The following is a 27,939-nucleotide window of genomic DNA, read 5'->3' as shown; positions in this document are numbered from 1 at the left end:
TCTCCACATGAGGAGGCTGTCTCTCTCTCTGTGTTGTTGTTCCTCGGAGTTTCTGTCCAAGGTGCTGAAATCCGCTGCTCCGGGGACGGGTCACGTGACTGCGCTTCCTCCCTCTGTGAGCACAGGATGCTGTGTGAGCTGGCGCTCGCTTGTGTTGCGCGTGTGTGTAGTCTATGCACGGGGACACCTCAGTCCTCAAGCTAGTTCTAAGAAGGCGTCGGGGCTGTAGTAGCCTACACTCGCAGCGTGGACTGAGTGCAGTTGAATGCGTAACTTTGACTCTCCGTGCATCCTTCTCTTCTTCTTTTTATTCTTGTTCAGCTTAATTTCTTCCCAGTTCGCAGGCATTTACAGTGGCAACTGTGGATGGACAAGCAGGAGTGGGCTGCTGTCCACCAAGTCTGACTGTGTTTTGGAGGTGTTGAGAAGGAAAAAGAACATGTAGAGTCCGCAGGCTTCCCCGCAGATCTTCTCGGATTCACAGCCAACATGCAGAAAGGGATGAGACTCAATGACGGCCACATCACCTATCTGGCTCTTTTGGCTAAGAAGGATGGGACGAGGCGAGGTTGCCTGAGTAAGAAAAGCTCAGACAACACAAAATGGCATTCTAAGTGGTTTGCTTTGTTGCAGAACATGTTGTTTTATTTCGAGAACGACTCCAGCTCACGCCCCTCCGGACTGTACCTGTTGGAGGGATGTGTGTGTGACAGGGCACCGTCACCCAAACCCATCTCTCTCCGCGAAGGAATGCTTAGAGAAGCAGGTAAGATATCGACCACACGGAGAGCTCCCATAAGTCTGCCTGACTGACTGCCACTGTCTCCTGAGCGGACGCACTCATTAATGCAGCTTGTTGTCTCTCTCTCCTGGTGGGGAAAACGTGCTTTGATCAACTCGGTGAAAGCGTTGACAAGCGGAAGTGTTCTGTGTACGTAGCGAAAACCGCAAACGACACAGTTTCTGTTTTTATCCCAACATCTATTTATCACGCAAACAATGTCCCAGAGATGTTCACTTGACGTTCAGAGTTACGTAATTGCGTCATCCTCACTGATTGATTGTCTCGATTCAGCACTAAAATAGCCTGCTTCAAAGCTAACTCAAACACAAATATGCAATGCTCTAAAGTTACATTTGATTCTCAGTAAACTTTACAAACACGAAAACTAGTTAACCTTCTATATTTATTTGTATCGTTATCATCACAACGATTTGTTGCAGTACGTTTATTTTATATAACATTATTTGTTGATATATTAAGTGTTCAGGGATTGCCTCATATGCAGGGAGTAAACTTAAAAACAGCATCCAAACTTTGCAGGTTGCCATCTTGCGGAGGAGAGCTGCCCCTTCCCTGTCGTTTTGACGTATTGATTTAATTCCTTGTCTTGATATTAATAGCATCCTACCTTGGCAACTGCGGCTCCCCGGTTCATAGCGGCTTGGTTCATTTGATAGCTCTCTCATTATCATGGGGTTGTTAACGACAGCCATGAATGAAACCCAAACGATGTCCCAGGCATGCTTTTGTTTTTTCTGTACATCATCCCCCCATTCGTTATGGCTCCTCTGGCATTTGGATTAACATGTGTGAGGGCTACACCATTTCCACTGTTTTGTTTTTTTAATGCCAGTTTAATAGGGTCATAAATAATCTCAGGGAAAGCATGGTTGCCTCCAGCGAAACAGTTTTGAGGATTTAGAAAGGCTGCAGCTGGAAGGAATAAACCTTGTGGCATAAAAGCATTTACGAGCCAGAGAAGTGGTCAAGATGCTGTGAGCTATGACTGCAGTCACCTTCTGAAATCTGCTCTGCTTCACCTGCAGCACGGCCAATACAGGATGAAAGTCAAAGCAGTGGCTCATTTCATCTCTTCAGTCAGCAGAGTCTTCATATATGAGGCTAACAGGTTGTTGGTGTTGTTGTTGTTGTTGTTGTTGTTGTTGTTGTTGTTGTTTTCCAACAATGCCATTGAGATGTAAGTTTGGCTGATATTTTCCTTTTGAGAGCATATGAAAGTTTCCAGTAAAAAACCTGGACCCTTCACTACATAGGTGCACAACAAAACTAATATCTCAAATCAAATACAACCAACTTTAACTTTGCCCACTAGCAAGCCTCATGTTTGTGTCGCACGACATTAGAGTGTTTTGTCTTTCTTTAAATATAACTCTGAACATTTGATGCCTGCAACAAAAGACTCTTGCCATACTGGTGCTGGACATGTTGTTTATTTATTTTTTATTTAACCTTTATTTAACCAGATAAAAAGCATTGAGATAAAATCTCATTTGCAATTTGGTTGTGGGTAATGTTCAGGAAATGAACCCTTTAACCATGGATTCAAAAAGACAAACAAACTCATACGGATGCCCACATTGTTCTGCTCTTATTTTCCAAGATGATTGTTGTTACAAAATCTATTCATTACATTTCCAGAGCAAAGTTCATTTGCAGCTTGAAAACAAAGAACTAAGAATCTGTACTTCAGGGGAACATTTGAATGACCTGAATCTTACAAAAACAATCCTTATTTATACCTGGATTCACCCAAAACTCCATACAAATATATTGCATGTCTTATCTGTCTTGTCTTTTATGTTGATTCAATATGCACCATGTGTTGGAAGTTCGTATTTATTATAAATAGCTGAAATATATAGCTATACGAATCAGAGTTAGATGACATTTGCCTTGGATGCTCTCCTGTCATACTTTACAATCCTCTGTAAAACCTGTTGAATAATTAAACATTTAATTGAAAATGTATACTCTAGGTTGCCATGTAAGGATTCCAATCTGCAGTTATTGTATTTATATGTTACGGTATAAATGACAATTAAAGCATGGACACGTGTTTTAGTAATTATAAGTGACTATTGTACGGTGGCTCCTACATGTTCTGTATGCGGCTGCTTCCATCAGCTACCTGACGTCCACGGTGCTGAGCGCTGCTGTCACGTCACATTCTTCAGACACTTGCCCTCTGCTCTTTGTTGGCAAAGCTGTCAGGATTAGTATCAGTGTCACCAAGTGTCAAACAGATGTGCCGGCAGAATTCAGACAAGTAAATGCATGTTTATTTGACCCTAGATGATTTATTTTCATGTGACGGTGTCAAATTTAGATTCTTAGGGTGAAAGTCGCCAGAAGGTAGATTAAAAAACCACTGGATGTTTGTCATTTTACAAACAAGCAATATTTGATTGATTGATTGATTGATTTAAAATCATGTGAACTTAGATTTCCAGTATTTGTTTTCACCAATATGTTTATACTATAGTTTTCGTTTTCTGCCTTATACTGTATATGCAGACAATAACTATAGCAGATCAGAAAGAGCTCATATTTCACGAATCAGTTGTTCAAGTAGACACTGAGTTAAGTCTTAGACTTCTTGACTCTCACAGGGTGAACTAATAAACTTTGTTCACCGTCAAGCTTATTTTTCTTACAGTCCGAACAAGAGCTCTATTCCTAGGACATGGACGGAGTGACATCTATGATGACAGCTGTTCATGCAGGCTGCTCCAGTGAATTTAGTTCAACAGTGAATTAAATGAATTTGAAAGCCATGAATTAGCATAACACAGTCTTCTGTTCAGCACGTGTCCCTTTACATAATATGTGTCAGGAATAAATTCTCTCAGTTTTGTGTTATTTGCGTGGGGGTGTAAATGATTGTGCACGTGTATATAACATTTGGATGCTTATTTGCACAAATACATGCTTTTTGTTAACCCTGCTAGCATATCTTGTGGGACTATGTGCGTGGCTCAGAGTCTGCGTGCGTCTCACAGTGTCCTCCTGCATACGCCGATGCTGATCTATAAAAGGTGAAATGAGGACAGCGAGAGTAATCAATGCTCCAGGTGTCTGAGGGCATACAGATTTCCTTTTCACTTTCCCCTCTCTTGAAAAACAAAGAATGACACTTGAGTCGATGAGCAGACTACAGAGGTCATCCGAGGCAATGCTACTGTACATTCCTGACATTAAAGCCGTTACATGTGCAGATTACAACAGATTTCTTGGGAGCGCGTCAGTGTGAGTGTGTGTGTCAAAGGCTGCAGGAGGAATAGCCAAGTGAGAGCTGGATCTTATCTGTGTGTGTGTGTGTGACAGGGAGAGGGACAATGCAGCGAATAGATGCCAAGCCAACTGCCACCTTGCAGAGCTACGGCGCTTTTTATAGCCCTCACTCCTCAAGAAGGCAAAAGATCTTTCTCTCGCTCGCTCTCCGTCTGTCTCTCTCCGTTCTCATTGTATTCTTTGGAGTGTTCTACTTTTTAAATGTTCTTATTCCCCATTTAGACGGCGAGCTACGTTTAAGCCCACAGTTACTATGGCAACCCCTATTTGCATCTGAAAAAGTGCTTTTGAAGGGGGCCAACGAAATGTCCAACAACATGCCTCGGCATTGTGTCTCACTTAGCAAGTACAGCAAATATGGGCATTAGTGGAAATGTGATACAGTGACGGGTAAGAGGGGGGGAGAAGTGGAAATGCTTGATATGTTTTTGTCCTAGTTTTATTGCTTTCACTTAATTAAACCATTTTTAGCAAAATCAAAAGAAAAAATGGCTCTGATACAACAGAAATCTACCATTGTGAACATTTAAAAACTGGATCAAAACGTATTTTAGAGACACAATTGCAAATGTTATTGAAGACAGACATTATAAACATTTAGTTAAAACATTTGCTAATTTTGTTTCACTTTCAGATGAAATTCAATACTTTCTGTTCATAGATTTGGCTACGTTATCTCACTTATACCAAACAGGTGAAAAAAAGGTTTGACACTCAGAGGAAGCGAGAAACTGGAAGCGCATTTCTGTTGCTCATAAGGAAATATGGAACATTACTCCCCTTCACAAATGATTTGCTCTTGGCATTTGGGAGGGATACAAAAATCCAATATATTGGATTTGTGGGGATCTATTTACAATGCATCAGTGTTACATGACTTGATGCGTTTCTACCACGAATAGTCTGTTTTCAGTATTATTGCAATGACCACCACTTTGTTGATTTGAGGATTTTATCTGATAAGCCTATTAGAAAACATTTGCCATAATTGCCATAGCTGCACCTTTGAGGATGTAGGGTCACCGGAGATAATTGGCGAGGGAGTAAATACAGGTGAGAGGTGTTTGTGTCACTAAAACGCAGCTTAATCACTGGCACAAAGCAAAACAAAACGTGGCGTCAGACGAGAGGCTTCCTCCAATTCAGAGGTGAGTTGCCAGGTTACAGGCAGGATGCACAGAGGCTTTATAATGAATCTTTCAAGACTTTTCCCTCAGGATCTCTCTCTCCCACTCATTCACACACATGGGCATGCATGTGTGTAGACATACTACTTTAAATTCAACAACATGTAGATTTAAGAAAAGCCGGTCAGTGACGAATCATGCAAGGTTTTCCCTCAGATGGGTTTCCTGCAGAGCAACGTTGTACATGTATCACGGAAACCCTTTGCTGCAATATATTCTGATTGTCTTATTACATGTTGAACAAATATTTGACTCTTTCTTTCATTTCCATTTCCAGTACTACTTTACCGTCACGTTCAATCATGACAACCAGAAGTCTTTGGAGCTGCGCTCGGAGGACGTCAAGGACTGTGATGAGTGGGTGGCAGCCATCACACAGGCCAGGTACCTCACACACACATGACCTCTCACCTACAGTACATACACACACTCAGCTGTGGATGTTCTGCAAGATAACGATTTTGGTGGGAATGTTTGTGTGTGTGTGTGTGTGAGTGTGTGTGTGTGTGTGAGTGTGTGTGTGTGTGTGTGTGTACCCTGTGATGTTGAGAATAAAAGGGTTTATGGAGTTTATTAGGTTGAAAATCACTTTTTCCCCTTTATACGGAATAATAGAAAAGATTAACAATACACAATGTCATCATTTTACAACTACAGACTACATATTATCAATTGTAATCTTTAAATAATTGATTGTGTGACTGTAGCTAAATGCTAACACCAGTATGCTAGCACGATGATGTTTAGGTATAATGTTTACCATTATTAATGTTAACACTTGTCCTTTTTGTTTGACTTCTTGTCTCATTACACAACCTTGAAAACATGATAGTCTGTATAATTGCATGTGCAGACCCCAAGTTAGCCATTTCACTGGTCTGCTGCTCAGATATTAAATCAACAAAGCAACCAAAAATACGCTTTTACTTAGAGGTAAAAAAATAAAAGTACAGCAATGGTATTTGATCATTTAGTCAGAATTAAGAAAGATAGCAGTGACTCACCAAAGTCAAACGATGCATCCACTTGGACCAAATAGTGTTTTTTTGTGATTCTTTTCACATATTTGTCAGCGATACACTACATTCACTTTCTTCTATACAGTACCATTTTGAGTGAAATGCCCCTTTAAGATACTGACACAAAAGAGGGCCAAGTGAATCACTCTAAATGTCAGCAGTGTGCATTTGTGTGGCGAAAGGTCAATTGATTGGACTTATTGAAGATTACATTGATTAACGTTCAGCCAAGGCAGCAGCACTGACTGTACAGGAGTTCGTTGCCCTGCATGTGCACACAGCAGGGCAATGTAGATCTTGTATATCGTTTTATTGCTTTAATAAAGGTTTTTGATTTCTAGATGCCTTTAGTTAATGTTTTGAATTTATTTTTTAGGCAACCAAGACTTTATTTTAGCACATTTCCGCTTTAACAAGCTGTTTTGTGATCAAATTAAACTAAAACCCTTTGTTGGACTGGTTAATGCTCTGAATTAAAGCTCATGCAGAAGCAGGATTTACACATGGTTTGCTAAGCCTGTAAGTATTTGAAGAAAAGGTTGCATAAGTGCCTGCGCTCGGTGGAGACGTGAGGTCTGTGGTTCAAACATATGCTGATCAGAGGTCTGCTTTTGCTTTGATAAATCTATGGAGAGCCTGCAAACATGCGTTAATGAGGTCCTTACAATGTCTGTGTGCGTGTCTGTATAGTTACAGGAACCTGGCTACAGAGCATGAGACCCTCATGCAGAAGTATCTCCATCTACTCCAAATAGTGGAGACGGAGAAAACGGTTGCCAAGCAACTTCGACAACAGATAGAGGATGGGGAAATCGAGATAGAGCGGCTAAAATCTGAGGTAACTTGCCTTGTAATTTCATGCTAGTAATACATGTGTGTTTTGTGTTACTGTATGGTACACAGGGAAGAAGGAGATATAAAACATGGACGTGAAAGTAGTCAGGAACAGTATAAATACAGAAAGGAGAATGGACAAAGGTCACAACCCAGATTTTAACAATATTGTTGTGTGTTCATGACGAACGCAGCATTTTCCAGCGTCCCCGGGATGTTTTGTTATAGCCTCTGCAATACTGTTGAGTGTTTTGTATCCTAATTATTCAGTCTGAACTAGATCAAATGCATCTCCCTTTAATGTGCTAATGGCTAGCTCCAATTGAATTGAATGTTTTCAATATGCATGAATCAACTTCTATTGTACCTGATATTGCAGCCTCCACTACAACATAATAATCAACCCTCTCACTTTTCATGGCAAAACATGTAGTAATGGATTTTGTTTTTTTGTGTTTAATTGTAGTCCTTTATTGAAAGCTGTTTCATCTGGTCTATTCATACTCTCTAATGGGAGTAAATAAAATAGGGATGAATATAATGTTTTTAAAAAACCATTTTGGTGCAGTTTGTTAGTATTTTAATTCTTTGAAACCAGCTAATGGAAAGCAACAAAGTTTTTCAAAAACATGAAAAATGGACACTGAATAAAAACATAAAGAATCGTAATAATGTCAATAAAACACAGAGTGCATTGAGTGAATATTACATGAGCGAGATCACGAGTAGGATTATAGCTGCAGTGTAAAGTCCGCTCATCTTTGCAATATCAATGCGATGTTTGATTTGTGTTGGATTTTAGATTGCTGGACTGCTCAAGGATAATGAAAAGATCCAGTCTAATCCAGAGGTACCTCCCAGTGAAGATGACTTGGAGATCAAGAAGATCAAAAGGTGAGATCTCACTGCTTTGTGCTGTGCAGTTTTCAAGGAGAAGAAAATGAATCAATCTTTTTCAAAGTAATGCCACGAAGAAGGCCAGGTGGAAGGAAGGGAGGGGGATTGTAATCTGTGCAGGGATACTTATGGTTTCTGAAACAGGTTTTTAAACACTACATCATCTCTGGGTACCTGCAGGATTTATTTTTAACCTACATTTATTCAGGGAAGCTCACTCCTCTGGCGTTCACAGCAGGGAGCTCCTCATCCACTACACCACAGCCTTATTCTGTCCTCAGCTCGAGTGAAGCAGCTTCCTGCTCCTTAATAAAGCTGGAGAGTTTGGAAAGGTTTGGAAAGGTTTGGAGAGCCAGGTACTTTAAACCTGCAAAAGCTTAGGTGTTCATAATTACATTAGTTTTCCTCTTCTCTCTATTGCATGTTTTGGTTGTTGCCGGCCAACACATTTTACATTTGTAATGCTTTCAACAACAATTACTGCAGGTAGCTGTATTCAAACTCACAGTTACTAATATACCAAGTAGCTGTTTGAACCTCTGCCAACTAAAGAAGATAATGTTCTAAGGAAAATTGGTAGACAGAGCTTAAATAAGAGTAAATAGTGGACTTATATCTCTTAGGTCAGCAGAACTCCATGCTAATGTCTGCAGGATGTAGGCCTATTACAAATGTGTAACATACACGTGTTTGCCCGCATGTTCTCCATAGTCACTGTATAAGGTAATAGGCTACCATGTGTTGTGGTTACAGTTTGTTGAGGTGTAAGTTACCAAAAAAAGTAAACGAATACTGGTTTTAGTTCTAACAACAGGGATGTATGGCTGCTAAATCTGCAGATACGCGATGTTCTCAGGTTTCAGATTGGGCGCAGGGCATTACGGTGAAAACAGCCAGCTGTTATCTGATTGGTTGCGCGTCGAAAGCTCAGCGGTAACGAGATCAAAGTTGAAATCATTTGAACTTTCAGCGCAGAGCACGGCGATCAATTGGAGCGGTGCCCGACGCATCGCGCGCACCGCTCACTCCATAGAAACACACCGGCAGCGCTTTGCCGCTTTGCCGCTTGTCATGTGAATGCAGCTTTAGATTGACGCGACAAACCACAGTTAGCTTTAGATTTGTAGCTCGTCTTCATCATGATGACAGATCATGATAGACATCAGCTGCAAAAAAAGGATCTGTGTCAGACTTTATGTGTATTCCTCCTCACCAGATGTGTTTGTACTCCAGGAATGTTGCAGTGAAGAGGGATAGTGACACAGCTCATTGTATTCAACAATGCTTCAACATGATCATTTTCATAAATAGGCTAGTAAAAATGTAAATACTAAATTAGAGTATGTGATTTGAAATACAGAGCTCATTTTAAATAAAAATAATATTTTACATTCACATGGTAACATCAGAAGACTATCATGGTGAAAATGATGTATCTTCAAATTTTTCCCAAAGTTACAACTGAGAAAACTCTTCAAAATCCCACTGGATTGTGTCAGTGCATGCACATAATCATACAAACAACAGTAACTTAACTTTTGCTAACTTGGTTTCATCACAGGTCCAGAGTTTCCTGCGAGGTTGGATTTGCCGCAGGAAGTGGAAAACCATCATCCAGGACTACATCCGTTCACCTCACGCTGAGAGCATGAGGAAAAGGAACCAGGTGGTGTTTAGCATGCTGGAAGCAGAAGCCGAATACGTCCAGCAACTCCACATCCTGGTCAACAACTTCCTGCGGCCGCTCCGCATGGCCGCCAGCTCCAAGAAGCCGCCCATCACCCACGACGATGTCAGCAGCATCTTCCTTAACAGGTGGCTGGTGGGGGGGACTGGTTGAGAATGTGGTGTGATCAGGCGCTGGAGAGCTGCCAAAAGTTGTGAAACAAGGGAGAAAAAACAGCCGCTGACGACTGTTTATTATGTGTTTTATTAGTGAGACCATCATGTTCCTACATCAGATCTTCTACCAGGGTCTGAAGGCACGGATAGCCAGCTGGCCCACTCTGGTGCTGGGTAAGAGACACAGAGACAACCACTTACTGTATAACAGATGCTTTCTCTTTTAGATATTTACCCTTTTTTCATCAATCCAGTATAATGGAGCATGGCTGGTAGCACTTAAAGTATTCACACATTTCTTAAGAGACAATTTCCTCGTTTCTCACAGGACTCACACAACATAAGTCAGAATTGTTTATACCTATGAACAACATGTGTTTCATTGTTCAACATACTATTTAATTATAGCTCAGATAATAACACATGTCAACAATTAGAGCTACTGACTCTTTTCATGGAGAATTATCTGATATGTTATGCATTCAAGAAGTGTTCTGTTTCTCTTTGCAGCTGACCTTTTCGACATCTTGCTGCCCATGCTGAACATCTACCAGGAGTTTGTGAGGAACCACCAGTACAGCCTGCAGATCCTGGCCCACTGCAAACAGAACCGAGATTTTGACAAGCTGCTGAAGCAGTACGAGGCCAAGCCCGACTGTGAGGAGAGGACGCTGGAGACCTTCCTCACTTACCCCATGTTTCAGGTAGGAGTTCAGAGCTACGCTGTGGATATCTGCAGGATTATTCCACATAGTTTCATAAAGTATTCTGTGGCACGTGTTTACTGCATTACTCCTTACTCCCTTTTGAAAAGAAAGTGCTCGTACAACACTGTGAGTTTACCCAAGTCTCCGTCAAAATTCTTGATAGTATTGTAGAGTAATATTATGCTACAACCCACATTTTTCACATTTCTCAATTCCGTTCCTTTTTTGAAAATTGCACAGGAGCTCCATGTTTTGTCAACGTCAGTGTTTTTGGATATATCACTTTGGAGTTAGAGCTTTATAACAGAGCCTCATTTGGCCTATTTGTTTAATTTTTTTGCATTGTTGTTAAAATTATGCTGCTGCATTTATGCTCTTTAAAACATACATGCTCGTTGACAGTTTTTATCATTCTGGTGTGGTCTAAAGAACGACGATTTCTGGAAGATTGCATTTAAGTATAACAAGCACAAATACGCAATAATAATAATACAAACACACCTTTCCTGACAAACGCCTGACCTCCATGCCCGGTGTCAGCCTCCCAGGCCTCCATTAGGCAATCAGTGTATTATTTGTGTGAGAGTTCATAATTATACCTTTTTACATTTTGACCATTGTGAGATGCCATCATGGACAATTATCCGTGTTTCTTGATCAGTAATGAGATGACGAGCAAAGTGTTGCAGCACTTTTGCACAACAGGGGCTTCATGGTCAACTAATTACCTGTTGAAACCCTTTAGGTGCTTGGCACTGCTTTTTTTAAAGTTTGAAAAAAATCACTTGACCTTTCAAAGTTTGAAACATAACATTTTAAAGATATATTCTCTTTCACTCTTTCTCAGATCCCTCGTTACATCCTGACGCTGCACGAGCTACTGGCTCACACCCCCCATGAGCACGTGGAGAGAAACAGTCTGGACTACGCTAAATCTAAACTGGAGGAACTCTCCAGGTAGATCTACTGACCGTCTGATAACCAAGCAACTAAAACATACATTAGGATTGAATGGATACAGGAATTACAATCACATTTGTACAGTGATTTTAGGGAAGGATACTCCATTTTCAATACCAAACATACAACTTAAAATGTTTAATTCTGTACCTTCAGAATCATGCATGACGAGGTGAGCGAGACGGAGAACATCAGGAAGAACCTGGCTATTGAGCGGATGATTGTAGAGGGCTGTGAAGTGCTCCTGGACACCAGTCAGACATTTGTTAGACAAGGTAAGTAAGACAAAATATGAACAGTGATTTCTTTTTTTTCTTTTCTGAACTTTATGCCCAGCAAATGCATCAAAGACAAATGATGTACACAAATAGCTGAGGCTGTCTCATAGTATTTCCTTATTAGGGTTTTGAAGGTTAGACACTGATAATAAGATCAAGGTTAAAATCTAATTTCATATGTTTTCCTGTGTGATACTGACACTCCACAGGTTCCCTGATCCAGGTGCCGATGAGCGAGAAAGGGAAGATCACGAGAGGCCGCCTGGGCTCTCTGTCTCTGAAGAAAGAAGGAGAGAGACAATGTTTCCTCTTCTCCAAACATCTCATCATCTGTACCCGCGGCTCCGGGGGGAAACTTCACATCACTAAGGTAGGCTCAGATCTAAATCAGCAGGTTCTTACTGATTCTTAAAAATCTAAAACCAATAAAATTATGCAAACCTTTTCTTAAATTATCCTTTAAAACACATCAAACCTCTCTGAACATGTAAGAGTCTTCTGTCTATCAGCTGGTAACAGACTGCATGTGACCTTTGAACCCTGTCTCAGAATGGAGTTTCCTCTCTCATAGACTGCACACTGATGGAGGAGCCGGAGGGGACGGATGATGAAAGTAAGTTACCATGAAAACTAAACTTTTGTATATAAGTTTAAATGTAATGTAGTAGTTGAAGCATCAATATATGCAGTTTTGTCTTGGCGAGCTTTAGAAAATACGGAAAATGTAACTGCACTATGTAGGCAAAGTATTTCCCTAATGTTACCATGACTCAGATAACGTGTTACAATATCTTTCTGAGTTATTAGTTTCCTTGAACCCCTTGGATTCAAAGACTGACAATCCTGTTAACATGACTCTTCAAAGAGAACTGTCAACTATTTTGGATACAAATATATTGTTCTTTGACTCACAGGCAGCACCATCAAATTGAACCAAACCAATCACAAACTGAATTGGTGACCAGTTGAATCGATGTTAGGTGCATGCGATTTAAGGAAACCTCGATAAATGTTTGGGAATAAAAGTGATGTGCTTTCATGCTCCTCTTTCTAAATAAGAAAACAAATCCACATTATTCATGATTCTTACACTTAATTTATGCACTTTTTTAAATTATTGACCATATTACTGATCTGGGAATTGGTAGAAAATGTGTATTTTTTTTTAATTACAAAAATTACTCACTAGCGCAACATTTTCAGTTTTTTTCTTCACTTCCAGGGTCTTTCAGACATTTAATGGTAAAGGACACATACACATATCATTTAAAATGTAATTGTTGCCCTTCCTTTATACTTTGCCAAAATATATATATTTGTTATCATATTTTGTCATTTCTGTTTTCCCCTCTTTCTTCTTACATGGCATATTTTCACTATGTTAAATTTTACCTGTCAAAGTGAAATAACGTTTTTTTAATGTGTGCCTTGCAGCCAAAGTGGAGCGGAGTGGTATGGACACAGAGAACCTGGACTTCAAAGTGATGGTGGAGCCCAAAGACGTCCAGCCTTACACCGTCATCCTGGTGGCTTCATCCCGACAGGAGAAGTCAGCGTGGACGAGCGACATCTGCCAGGTACTCCTCCTCCTCCTCACCTGTTTGATTTAGGACTGAATATGTTCCAAACAAACACACAGCATAATAGTAAAGTGCTTGTTTGACTGAAGTATCATTAGACAAGGAAAACTCTATAAGACTGTAGGCTGCAAACATCTGACACAACCTCTTTATAGAGATTTCAGGACAGAGTGTAATTATAAGTAAGATTAGAATAAACAACTTTTTAAAGACTTGGTGGGAACCTGTATTGTCCAAAGCTTTGTGAACTCACTAACAATGTTTCTTTGTTCTCTGTCTGTCTTGTTGCCTCGCAGTGCATTGACAACATCCGCTGCAACGGTCTGATGATGAACGCCTTCGAGGAAAACAGTAAAGTCACCGTGCCTCAGATGATTAAGTAAGAGTCTGACACCTTGCAGAAAATGCACATACCTTATACATGCACAAACCGAGAGATTGGCAGGACATAAATACATGACAAATTCATGGGAAATGCATGAACATGTGTGCCCAAACTTATGCAATTTGTACATCTATACGTGAGAACCCTCAGTGACATAACATATTATACATAAGAGTACAACTAAGACCCCCATCACCCCAGCCACAAACTGTTCTGCCTGCTGCCGTCTGGCAGGCGGTACCGCAGCATCCGGACTAAAACCACCAGACTCAGGGACAGTTTCATCCCACAGGCAATAAGACTGTTGAACACCTGAACTGTTGAAAAATCATCCACAATATTCATCTGGCTGCTACTTAGAAATGATTTATCTATTTACCTAATCATATTTCAATGACTTGCATATACTCTTTTTTCACTATTTCACTTTTTTAAACTATTTTTCTTCTTGTATTTACTATTTAATATTTACTTGCACTATATGTTTTCTGTTTATCTGTGTTTTGTGTTGCACTGTTTTTTTTCCCTTTTTTCATTTTCATCGACATAACTACACTGTAGCTATGTTCGTTTGACAAATAAAGAACCTTGAACTACAGAGATCCTCAACTTGATATGACCCTTAACTCTTTGAATTATGCAATAGAAATGGACCACAAGTGCCTACACTGGTACTTATTGTGATGTTGTTTCTCAACATCTAGAAACAAATACAACATATCTCTTCACTCTATACTCTTGAGTTATGTTTAGTTTTGTATTATCAAATCCTCTTGCTCGTCCGCACATTGTCACAGTTTCAAAATGCACGTAATGTTACATAATGTAATGTAAAGTAACATAATGTAATGTACTTTAAAAAATGTAAGTGTACAACCGAATGTAATGAGGCTAAAGATAAAAGCCTTAGCTCATAGCTGCAAAAAGAACAAGTGGTGTAAGTTTTGTGTTTTAAAAAAAAAGATTATGTAACAGGATCATGCAAACAATTCCTTAAAGGAGGTCAATTCCACAGACAACACACTATATATGTTAACAAGAGCACACCCACACACACACCCACACACACCCACACACACACACACACACACACACACACACACACACACACACACCACACACACACACCACACACACACACACACCCACACACACACACACACACTGAGTCAGTTTTGAGCCAGATTAGAGTAAACATGCTCAAATAAGTATTTTCTTGTAATAGCATATTTTAAAATAGCCCTCAATTTTGTAAGTAGGCTATGTAAGTGTTATTTTCCAGTGGGGGAATCCAACCAAAAGCAATGTTAATGCTCTCCCCACTGCCCCACATGTGACCAGAAAAGTGTACAAACTGGTGTTGGGCTGCATAAGTACTCGAAGCTAAATCCCTGTGAGTCACATTCCTAACCTCAGTTTAAATGCTAACGCAGGTCGGACACCAGCTTGTACTGCGACGATGTGGACATTCGCTTCAGCAAGATGATGAACTCCTGCAAGGTGCTGCAGATCCGCTATGCCAGCGTGGAGCGATTGTTGGAGAGGCTCACCGACCTGCGCTTCCTCTCCATCGACTTCCTGAACACCTTCCTCCACTCGTACCGCGTCTTCACCAGCGCTGACGTGGTGCTGGAGAAGCTCATCACCATCTACAAGAAGCCCATCAGCGCCATCCCCGCACGGTGAGTGATCCCCCGAGACGGATGACTTCAAGAGGTTTAATTAGGGATTCTATGAACACACTCGTATGAACTAATAGTTAAATAGTAGTTAACAGGAAGTTGTTGACTAGGATGTGGAGTTGCTGGACGTATTCGGCTTCTGCTTCCAGCATGCTAAACACCACCTGGTTGCTTTTCCTCATGCTCTCACCCTGAGGCGAACGGATGTAGTCCTGGATGGCAAATCCATAGTTAAATTGCAGGCTAACAGAACAAGTTTAAGATGGTCCCTATGCAGTTATAGCCACACATTTTATTGCTTGTTCTGCTTACTATTGTGTAGTCATTTTAATTGTAGTCATTATTACACTTAGAGGACATGTCTTTAGCTCATATTAGTATGCATGGTTTGAAATGTGTGAATCTTGGGAAAGTCTTTAGCTCTAGCTCATCAAAATGCCCTCAACTTTACCTTTGACACTGCTACTAAGCAAGGTTATATATCGAATAGCAGCATTCGTCAGGTATTAAAAAGTTCTGCAATCCAAACCAAGATGTGTGACTTTTTAAGCCACGCAAGTTGCTTTGTAAGTTGGTCCACCGCCTTGATCCAGAATAAAAATATGTTTTTAGGGTTTTTGTTAAAAGTCTGACACTGTAGACCTCTCCTCAGACAAAGTTTGGAAACATGCCCTGTTACCCCTTTTCACATGGCTGTAACTTGCTTTCTTGACCTGCAACAGTAAACCAACTAGCTGAGCTGCAGGGTTGAATAAATATAACCGAACCCACATGATTTGATATATAAAAGTTGCAGCAGAAGCTTATTTGTGTAGCAAATTTCAACAACTAGTAATGTGCTGATGTGAAAGATTTGAAATGAAAGACAACTTCAACCAATCAATGTGTCCTTACCAGCAGAAAACTAAATACATGTATTTACATGGCCACCTCGCAAGGTTTGCAACTGTGATAGTTTACTTTGAGTCTCTGTTCATTACGTTTTTTTAAACAGGGGCGCTAAAATAAATTGTTTACATTAAACTCCTCAGAGCAATCCACTGCGTGGCCAATCCATGCAGCTTGTGACAACTGAGAAAGTTTGATTTTCCACATATCTTCCTCCTGAGGATGCAGCAACAGCTCTGTAATGGTGCAGTGAAAAGGTGGACTCCCCCGGTGTCTGGGGTTTTGTCTTTGCTCTCACGTGGACTGTCTGTAAGCAGCCCATCATACGCTGTCCAGGTGAGAAGGGACTGGAGGAGAGGCAGCGAGAGGTCACACCAGCAGATCCACTCCTCTGTCTTCTGTCCACCATCACAGTTAATTGGGTCCTGCGTCCACCCACCTCTCCCTCACCCCCCCTTCCTCTTCTCCCTCTCTCTCCTTCCTCTCTTTTACCCTTTTCCGTCTCTCACTTTATTTTTTCTTTCCAACGAGTCTGACCATTCTTCTCTCCGCTGCGCTGTCACCATGGCAACCCTTCACTCTGCTTGCAGGACCCCACCCTCTCTCCTCGTCTTTCTCCTGCCTCCCTCCTCTCTCTCTCCCTTTCTCCCATCATCTGCAGGCGACTCTACGGTATTAAATATTGATGGTGGTGTTTTGCACCCAGATCCAGCTCTCCTCTCCTCTTCTTCTCCCTTCTTTTTGTGTCTCCCCCTGGTTCATTTCTCCTCCTCTGTTTTACTTGTGTCCTCTCTTGACTCTCCACTTTTGTGCTTTGCTCTCCTTTCCTCTATCCTCCCAGCCTCTTTCATTCCCATCGTTCCCATTCTCAACTCCCTTCTTAAACTGTTTGCAAATGTAGGCGAGGAGACACAACATGGCTGCCAGCTAACACCACACAGGGCTGGAGGCTTCCCATTCGCCCACTCTCAGCAAGCAGCCTTCGCTCTGGTGGAATTCCATATCCACTATGTTGCTCCTCTCTCGCCCCCATCCCTCGCAGTGTATCTGTTTTTCCTTTTTTTGTTGCAATGCACCTCTCTTTCTTTCTTCTCCCACTTTCACTCTCTCTCACCCCTTTTCTCTCTCTGCCTCTCTCTCCCCATGTCTCTGTGGGCCTCCCCTGGGCTGGTTTGCTGTTGGCAGCACCCGTGCCTCCCACACTGTCACTTGACATGCTATTGTATAGGCCTTCAGAGGGGGTGGCTCTCAGTGCAAGGAGGATGCTGTCTTAAACAATGTAGCTTAAATAAAAGAGGCAGGAGCTCCCGAAGAGCCCTGTGGTTAATGTGTTGCCTTCTCTGCTCCTGTGTACCGACACCAAATGCACCATGCACCCCCGTTATCACCTTTATCCCCTGTGCTTTCTCCTATCCAGGTCACTGGGAATATTACCCATAATCCCAAAAGTGATGTAGTGAAAGATACTCATGCGTCTGTATTTCCCTTCTCTTTCATTCTCTCAGTTCTTTGGAGCTTTTCTTTGCCAGCAGCCAGAGCAACAAACTCCTGTACGGCGAGCCACCCACGTCGCCGCGTGCCAGCCGCAAGTTCTCCTCCCCTCCCCCCCTCGCCATCACCAAGACGTCCTCGCCAAACCCGCCGACGCAAAGCTTTCGCTCAACATCCCCATCATCACGGGGGGCAAAGCCCTGGACCTGGCTGCTCTCAACTGTTCTCCCAATGGCTATGCAAGCATGCACTCCACCATGTCACCTTTCAGCAAGACCACCCTTGACATCAACAAGCTTTACGTGTCCAGCACCAAGGCCAGCAAAATCCCCGATGAGGGAGAGACCAAAGCTGAAGGCAAGGCTGAGGAGACCGTCCTCAACAAGCAGGTCAGAATTACAGTCCATGTGTGTATTGTGGTAGCATTTCTACAAACCCATTTTCATGATAATATCTTGTAAGTCTCTTCCAGTCATACAAGAGCAACTTTACCAACTCTCCCTTTAAGGTTAACGTTACTAATATGTATTCCGAATATAAAAGTGGTCTTAAGTGAAAAGTAATCGCCTTTTTAAGCAGTATCTTTGAGATTGAAAAGGCAAAAGGCAGCAGTACATATAAGTGGGCATATATTGAAATGTACTAATGCCAATGATATTAAAATGGCCATAGTCATTGACTCTAAAGATATTGAAAATTGCGCTCTACTTCAGACTTCATGAGCCTGGAAGCTTTCATTTTTGTTTAATCTCCCAGAAAGCCCAACTCTTCTTCTTCTTTGCTGCCTTTTTTTCATTCTTGATTATCAAACTCCTTGTTTTTGTGCAGATCTGTCTGAGAGAGAGGAATGTAATGAGGACCCAAGTCAGAGTGAGGAAACAGAGGCGGAGATGTCTCCTCCCAATATCACCATCGACAGCCCAAGAATGTCAAGTCAAAAAACTCTGGTGTAGTAGGACTTTAATTTCCCACCGGTTGTGTTGTTGACCAGTTGTTTTCTGTTTTAGGGAGCTCTAAACCCAAGACCCTTTACGGACGTCTTGTGATACACTTTTGAATCCCAACCCAACAGTTAAAACACAAATGTGTTGGCAAGAATCATAAGTAACTTGGCAAGAATAAAAGAGCTGGCAAACGACAAGCGCTTAGTGCTGTTGACAAAGAGTACTTGCCAGTGGAGTGTCTTGGCGGATGATAATATGACAAAATAAAATGAATAATAATAGATCATGTCAATAACAAGAACCATTAGTAACATGAAGCACATTTAACAGGCAGGCTTTTATTATGTTACATTCTCTACGGGCACTTGAATGAAGAATTTCAACTGCAAGATTACTTGATTTAACCAGATAATGGGCAGCAGTAAAATGAGCAGTAAACCGAAAATCATTTAATAAAGCGCTATTTGAACTACATCAACAAGACCTGTGGCAGGAAGACCACACCAATTGCATTTATTTGCAAGTTAGGCAGGGATTTTCCTCACTGTTTACAAAATGGCAGTGTCCTTTGACACAACACAATAAAGCAATAGTTTGACTTGTGCCAACTGTTGGTTAGCTTAGCTTAGCATAAAAGCTGGAAAAGGGGTGAAACAGCTTGCATGACACTGTAAAAAGTTAATAAAATCCACCTACCGGTATATCTAAAGCTTACAGATCTACTGTTACCAATAAAACCAAAACCTTTAGTTAATAAATGAATAAATGTTTCCACAGTTGGACATTGGCAAGCGAGCTGATGTCCCATGTTGCTTGTCTTTGTGCTAAGATAAGCTTAACGCTTCCTGGGGCACTAACAGGCCCGGTTCTACGGGGGTTGCATAAGGGTGCATTGCACCCTCAGTTGAGTCGCTATGCACCCTCATTTGAAAAATGTAAAGTGAAAAAAAAAAAAATGTAAAACATAATTAATTAATTAAAAATATTACATATATAATAATAATAATAATAATAATATAATAATAATAATAAATAATCATAATAATAATAATAATAATAATAATAATAAGAAGAAGAAGAAGAAGAAGAATATAGTTTGAAATAAATAAATTGTAATTGTGGTTAAAGAACATTGTCTGCTGCATTTATTTGTTCAATTTAAAACGGTAAGTCAGGTGCGCGTGACCTGTGCCGCTGCGCGTTCTTCATCTGCAAGGTGCTTACACAGCAGTCAGTGATGGACATCAGAAAATGTTAAAAAACAACCAGGACCTTATCGACAGCAGTAACACTGCATATACTGCAGGTAATAACAGTTCAGATCATGGGACATTACGTTACCTGCGGCCACTGTCGTGGACACTAACGCCCGACTCACTGGCTTTGCCCGCCTCGCCCACGGAGGCGGAGCAGCCGGCAAAACAGAGCCTGCCCAGGTATATTTAAAAAAGTACCCAACTCGCCTGTACAGTGGGGTAGGCACTCATTTTGCAGCTCATGGTTTCAAAACAGAGATTGGCTGGAATATTCCTGTAAAAAAGATGCCATCTTCTGCTATGCATGTAGACATTCGGTCTGAAAAGGGGAAGTGATTGTAAAATATCCATAAAGAAATAGTAAATCTGCTTACAGTTCTGTTTCATACGGGTTTTGAGAGATGGATCCATAGATCTCTTCATTTGCTCTCAAAGTGCACCAGATTGATGCTTTTAAACTTCAATATTTAAAAACAAATCTTCCCGGGGAGCAAGCCCCCGGACCCCTCCGAGAGGAGATGAGGACCCCGTAGAGGGTGTTAGGTCCACTCCCCACTTGTAAAAATAGCACTTTACCACTGCACCCTCCTAATCTCAGATGCACCCTGAGTCATTTTGTTCTGGAACCGGGCCTGGGCACTACAAAGCAGGGGAAACTGGCAGCTGTCTCAGAATAGTAAATTATAGGTCCTTATCACGTTTTCAGTCGGTGTCATACAGTAAGGGGATTTCTACCATACATTTTTAGCATCCAGCATATTCAGTGTGTGCATGTGAGAAGTGTAAAGAGCTTGAGATAAAGGAGAGTAAATCATAGAGTAAATAAAGCCTGCTGCAGTTGACTGTATAGCAAACTTTTTTTTCAGAAATGACAAGCGTAACTACAGCCAAATAAGGTCTTCTTGATAAAACCACCCACAGCTTCGTGGCCCTCCCCCGTACCGGCACAGAGAGGGAGCATCCACCCCGTAGGTAGTCAGGCACAATTCATCCCCAGTGTGTTCTCTTCCCACGGTTCTGGATACAAGGGAAGCCAGTGCCTTGTGTGAGTAGGTGGAAGGAAACCTTGTACCTTAGGCAACGATGTGCATGTTCTTCTATACCGCCCCCGGCTTAACGGAGGAAGGCAGGGGAGAAGGGAGGGAGGCAGACCACGGTGCACAGCATCACTGCCACGAGGCTCTGTCTGTTTTAGCTCTCTGTTGCCCTCCGCTGGGGCAACAACTGAGTTTGATTATACACAAATAGTATATCCAGTGCAAGGATTTAATCACTTAACCTTTGATCCACCAAATCCTGGCTGTCAGAGGCTTAGTATGTAACTGAAAGGATTTTAATATTGGTATTTTTGCAGAAAAAAATTAAGTATTGTTCCTGCAAGTATCTTTTTTACTTTTGATGATAACACTCAAGAGTAATAATAATATAATAATAATAATACATGACACTCTAAAAACTCAAAGACACTTTGACAGAGAATAAAACAAAAAACGAAGAAAAAATACATAAAAAGACAAACAAAAAACAGAAAGAGGGGGGCGGGATGGTTAGTGGCTGAATGCAATGTTGAACAGGTGGGTAAGGTCTCTTATTTTATAGTTTTATATTCTAAAGTATCTCTGTTTTGTTTCCCTTTTGTAGGTTTTCCCTGTTTTCCTTCAACAATGGCATGGTGGGTGTCATCTTTGCCGGGAGCTGGACAATAACCGCAGTGCCCTTTCTGGCCGCTTCGGGCCTTCGCCATCGCCACCAGCTGGTGCCAACGAGGGGCACGCCAACCAAGGAGAAGTACCGTCGGAATGTCGCTCGCCAGCACGGTCAGTCACATGAGAGGATGCTACTTCTGTTTGACCAATAAAAAGGGTTGTTGAGGATTAATTTGATACAGAAACAGTCCCTCGAGTCCATTATACCACCACAAAAAACTACTTGGTTATATAACAGATGAATTTAAAAACAGTTCATTTCTGAGTGGATTATTTAGCCATTACAGAAACAATTTAGCTGTGTTATGAATGATGACCACTATGGAGCGTCCAAACAAATACAAAATCAAAGTTCCTGTTCATTTTATGCCACCATTTAAACAGGATATACATTTTCAATTGAACGGTCTTTAAATTTGATCTTGTATTAAAAAAAAAAAAAACGTATATTTTTAAAGTCAATGTGTGTCCTCTCTTTCTGTGAATTAGCTGTAGGTGATATCATTAGGAAAAACACTGCCTAGTTTAAAAGTCCTGTATGTCAGTTAATGTCAAGTTTCATAATGGACCAGTATCACAGTATAGTACTGTACCTCATTAAAAGAACCCTGCTTTACATGAATGAGTCTGGGGGAATGATGACTCTGTCTATTGCATTTATATAGATGCATCCTTTATGTTCGAATAATCTTTGACCAGTTAAAATATTCAAATAAACTGGATTTTCTGTATCTGGAAGAAAAATAACCTTAAAGGCCAAATGAATTGGAATATATCACACAGCTGATTATTCTGTGGAGTGGGAATTTAGTATATGAACAATTTAACTTTCTGCTTCCAGGTTTTCCTACAGACCAGAGGAATGGATACAAAGAGTTTGTTATCAGGAGAGCGGCCACTAACAGAGTGCTGAACGTTCTGCGTCACTGGGTCTCCAAACACTCGCAGGTGCAGTTCACCTTTCCATCTTTCATTTGAGGTTTTCTTTGTAGCCATCTATAGGACTTTGTAGAAGGAAAAACTACTCTTGAATACTAGTAACACTAAGTACATTTAGGTACTGTAATTATTTTTTATTTTGGGTAACTTTACTTCAATATTTCAATGTAATCCTACTATCTAGTTACTTTGCAGATTCATATTATCAATACAAAATAAGTTATGAAATACTACGACATATTATTGATTATTCTACCCAGCAGTTAATCAAAGGCTAAGTTTAGGCCTACCTTTACCTTCTGCAAATGTAGAAATGCTAACATCATTGCATCACCAGTTAAGTTAAGTATATGTGATGTTAATTCTGTTGTACTTTTACATAAGCTCTTCAAAACAGGACTTTTAATTGTAACAACGTATTTATATTGCTATTTTTACTTGAGTTAAAGATATGAGTACTTCTTCCCACACTGTTCTGTAATAATCTTTGCGTCTTTGGTGGTTCTCAGGACTTTGAGCTGAACACAGAGCTGAAGACGCGGGTAATCAGCTTCCTGGAGGAGGTGATCCACGACCCAGAGCTCCTCACACAGGAAAGAAAGGCAGCTGCCAACATCATCAGGTGAGTTTTCTGGTGTTATCTGTGACCGCACATCCAATTATAAATGACACATATGTTTTGGTTTTCTGCATATTTCTGATACCATGAAATGAAGACAGTAGATTATAGGTCCTATCTGAGTCCTGATGGGACATACACGAGAAGTCAATGGCAACTATCAATAATGTCCATTTCTCTTTTTGTATGTAGGACTCTCACTCAGGAGGATCCAGGAGATAACCAGGTCACACTGGAAGAGATCACACAGATGGTGAGAAAATGTTCTGGTATAAAAACAACTTTCTACTTTTTAAATTACCAGCGTCCTGTAGAGATGCTTTGAGCTTTAGCTGTGACACTTATCTTCCCTTTGTGTGTTTGTGTCTGTGTCTCAGGCACAGGAGGACTGTAAAACTGAGCCTTTTGAGAGCCACTCGGCCCTGGAGATAGCTGAGCAACTCACACTGCTGGACCACCTGGTCTTCAAGGTCATCCCATACGAGTGAGTACACACACGCAAAGCATGCAAAGCCATGAACACAAGCACTATACGCTAAAAAGGAAAAAGGCTGATTGGGAGGTGGGAAACACACACAGTGAATGTTGGTATGTTTTTATTTGTTGATTATTTAAAAATATTTGTATTTCTTCAGGGAGTTCTTTGGTCAAGGCTGGATGAAGAACGACAAGAACGAGAGAACTCCCTACATTATGAAAACTACCAAGCATTTCAATGATGTATGTGTTTACCCTGGTATTGTAAACTAAACATTTCTATAATATGTATTCTAGACAGACAGAGAGACATTTTTATCACCATGTACTTCTCTAATTTTGTCAGATCAGCAACAAGATTGCGACAGAGATCCTGCAGTGGGACGATGTCAACCTGAGAGTGGCGGTGATCGAGAAATGGGTCGCAGTGGCAGACATCTGTCGCTGCCTCCACAACTACAACGCCATGCTGGAGATCACATCCTCCCTGAACCGTAGCTCCGTCTTCCGCCTCAAGAAGACCTGGCTCAAAGTCTCCAAGCAGGTATAAAACATTTCTTAAAATAACCTCCTGTAGTGAGGTAAACTGGGTGAACTATTTTCAGGTTTGCTCGTTTTTTATCATTAAAGTTCAGCTGGGTCTAAAATAATAGTTTGCCAATTCGGGATAAAATGTTTGCCTATTTGCTATTTTGCCTAGTGTTAAATTAAAGGATCAATACCGCTAAGCTCAGCTAAAATAAGCTAAGCTAAACTACCCCTGGCTTTGGTTTCCTATTTAGTATGCACACTTACATTTGTATCCATCCAATTATCCAACTCTTGAAAATAATGTGAATGGTGTAATACCATAAATGTTGAACCTGAAAAATGAAAAAGAGCATATTGTAGGGGAAACAAAATGAATGGAAGACAACATGCTCATAGAGAGGCAAAAGCATCATTAAAGTTCAGCTGGACCTAAAGAAATAGTTTGCCAATTCGGGATACATTTTAGCTTATTTTGCTCAGTGTTTAATTAGAGGATCAATAGGGGGGCAGTGAACTTAGCTTAACTGAGCATAGCTGAGCTAAGATAAGCTAAACGACACTAAAATACCCCTGCGTTGGTTTTATATTTATTATGCACACTTTGAATTTTATCCACCTAATTATCCAACTCTTGAAAATAATTTGAAGTAGTTTAATTGCAAAAATAAAGCAGGGCATATTGCAGGTGAAACTAAATGAATTGAAGACAACATGCTCATAGAGAGGCACGCTTTTGAATAGCATTGTCCTTAGTTCTTAAAACATGAATACACGTTTAGGAAGATTTCAAATACTTTTTTGATTCCTGGTTACAAGAGTTTTTCTTGATTTTGTAGACGAAGACCGTGATCGACAAGTTACAGAAGCTGGTGTCATCAGAGGGACGATTCAAAAACCTGAGAGAAGCTCTGAAGAAGTAAAGCTTTTAATTACTCAGTTGTATTCCTCTTAGCCTTTGTGTACTTTACGCTTTATCTGCCCTGTCCTTGTCCTCAGCTGTGACCCTCCCTGTGTTCCCTACCTGGGAATGTACCTGACCGACCTGGCCTTTATCGAGGAGGGAACACCCAACTACACCGAGGACAGCCTGGTTAACTTCTCCAAGATGAGAATGGTAAGGAACACCAATGTGCTGAAGTACACACACTAACACGCACTTTATATTTTATCTGTCTTATATTGTTTTATTTTTGTCTCCAGATATCTCACATTATCAGAGAAATACGGCAATTTCAGCAAACGGCTTACAAGATTGATTATCAACCAAAGGTAAGGTTAATTTGGTCTGTATCTTTTAATTGTGTATTTTATTCTTTTTCAGGTTTTGATTGTGTGTTCGGAGACATTATTTGATGTCAATTTCAATATGTTTTTATTTGACTAATAGTCTATTTTAGTTAGTACCTTTCAGAACTCCATATTGTGGTCAGCTCGAGTTTAATCAATTTCTAAAATCAGCAAATGTATTCAAACTTTTTCAATGTAATGCTAGCAAAGTGGTTTCATGTATATGTATATCTTTGAATACTAGTGATTGTCTTTGATGAAGAATAATAATGTCTGCTAAGTTATATTGATCACATTTATAATATTTGAGTCAGAATACATTTTAAGAGTGTTCAGCTTGCATCTCTGTTGATTCTCCGATATGTTTGATATCTTTGGACTCTAATTTAAGTTTTTGCTGTGGTTATTATTACTTTAGGTTGCAAAGTACCTGCTGGACAGCAGTACGACACTGGATGAGGAGAGCCTGTATGACGCATCTCTGAGAATCGAGCCCAAAACTTCAGCATGAAGAGGATCGCACACCCCCACCCCTCCTATGGATCACATTTAAGTTATTATGATATGCACAACAATTACAGAGACATTGGCAAAGAACATCATATTAGAACTCTACATTCGCACTGAGAATGTTAGAATAATGGGATTGTAAGACGTATAATAAGTCTCAGAAGTTACAATACAACACAATACAACACGAATAAACTAAATAAAAGTATATAAAGGTACATTGACAGTAGTAATGAGCTCAAGAGTTAAAAAAGGCTGTTGGATGAAACTGATGATCCTTATCTTCAGGGTGGGGGACTGGGTGGGTTGGGGTCTCTGATAATCCTGTTGGCCTTCTTCCTGCACCGCTCGGTGTGGACTTCCTCCATGGGTGGCATCTATATCCTGGTGATGTGTTGAGCAGTTTTCATCACCCTCTTTGATGCTTTACAGATAAAGGCAGTACCAGGCGGTGATGCAGCCAGTGTAGTGAAGTGTACAGGAAAAATTATCATAATGTACATAAACTATTATTTGTATTAGACACAGTAGGCTGTGCTCTTCTAGTATGTGCTCCCCAATGGACTTGTTGTGTATAATCGTTACTAGAGACTGAGTAGAAGCCCAGAGAGGTTTTATTTATAGTTACAGAGTATTTATGTTATTTCTTGTCTTGAAAACCATTTTATGATACATTTATTTTCAACCACAGAATAAACAGATGAGAGTATATACAGAAAATATATTTAGTCATATCCTATTGTCTCGTTTATGAGAGATGATGGTCACATTCGACACATGATGATAAACTCCTACTTTTGCTCAGGTGTCAAAGTCAAAGAGAGAAACATAAGTGCAGTTGTCTTTAAACAAGTCCCCATACAAACATATTGCTTTTCCTCAAGTGCCATTTTAATAATAATACAAATATCTGCCAATCCACTAGCTACATTACAATTACATTAAAGTTGTGTAATCCTTGCGATTTCAGTCCTGGGCGATTTGAAACAGAGATGACTGACTGCGCCACCAAACCTGAAAACTATCTTATTACTGAATGTAAATCCAGTAAGTGCCATGCCAATTTCAGAAAGAATGATAATCATAAATATTATACAAATCTGGATTGATAAAAAAAGAAACCTAAGGATTCCAATTTTAAAGACTTGAAATAACAACGCTTTAAGAACTTTTCCTCTGAGACAAATAATGGGGGACTGCTGTGGTGGCGGAAGTTGACTCGTGTGATTTGATGTTTTATGTAGCCACAGAAAGATAAAGACAAGAGATTTTTAAGTCAGACTGCGACAAGAATACCTGCTAATTTCTGATTGAGCTGGAACATGTTTTCAGTGTGGAGAGATGGGTTTTTATGCTTTGCTTATTATCACCTTATTCCCCTGGTGGGCAACATGATGTATATACAGCATAAGCACCGGCAGAGTATGTAGCAGATGTAATATTGAGCCACTTCTGGAAGTTAAATTCCCAGCTTCTACACTCAGACCGTAGTGTTTACAGTTAATCCTCTTTGGCCAGTGCATTATAGTTTTGCCTTAATCATGAAATAGATTATATACACAAAAGTATGTAAACTATTTTGTTCTACAGATTTTCCATGAAGCAGAAATATTTGCTGTGTACAATATTGTGTACAGGCAGTCTGATGCATTTCCTAACGTGCAATGTGTTAAAAAACATATCCTCGAAATGTGTTATCCTTATGATTGTTCAACTCTGTAAGAACTTTCCTGTGTATGATACTTTAAAGCAAATGTTGAAAACAACTTATAAGTGTAACACATTCTGTATCCTGTCTATGTGTTAGCAGAACTATAGTTATAT

The 27,939-nt window shown here is 40.4% G+C and overlaps 1 protein-coding gene across 1 annotated transcript; it reads left to right on the top strand.

The window, feature by feature from the left end:
• The first annotated feature begins 19 nt into the window (after positions 1-19).
• LOC117533028 (ras-specific guanine nucleotide-releasing factor 1-like) lies at positions 20-27,910 on the top strand. The gene is given in 31 exon segments (XM_034196664.1): positions 20-729; positions 731-766; positions 5,561-5,667; positions 6,993-7,140; positions 7,939-8,029; positions 9,593-9,848; positions 9,970-10,049; positions 10,386-10,579; positions 11,430-11,539; positions 11,699-11,817; positions 12,030-12,190; positions 12,370-12,433; positions 13,255-13,397; positions 13,697-13,779; positions 15,219-15,467; positions 17,861-17,993; positions 17,996-18,234; positions 18,673-18,795; positions 21,688-21,721; positions 21,724-21,813; positions 21,815-21,863; positions 22,594-22,700; positions 23,201-23,313; positions 23,503-23,563; positions 23,688-23,794; positions 23,946-24,030; positions 24,134-24,331; positions 25,155-25,234; positions 25,315-25,432; positions 25,519-25,587; positions 26,024-27,910. Coding segments are annotated over 31 exon segments (3,780 nt in total). The 5' UTR covers positions 20-489; the 3' UTR covers positions 26,117-27,910.
• Positions 27,911-27,939: the final 29 nt, after the last annotated feature.

This window comes from Gymnodraco acuticeps, unplaced genomic scaffold, assembly GCF_902827175.1.
Source record: "Gymnodraco acuticeps unplaced genomic scaffold, fGymAcu1.1, whole genome shotgun sequence".
Lineage (NCBI taxonomy): Eukaryota > Metazoa > Chordata > Actinopteri > Perciformes > Bathydraconidae > Gymnodraco > Gymnodraco acuticeps.
Note: the sequence above shows the minus strand (reverse complement) of the source record. Positions and strands in the feature narration are given on the sequence as shown.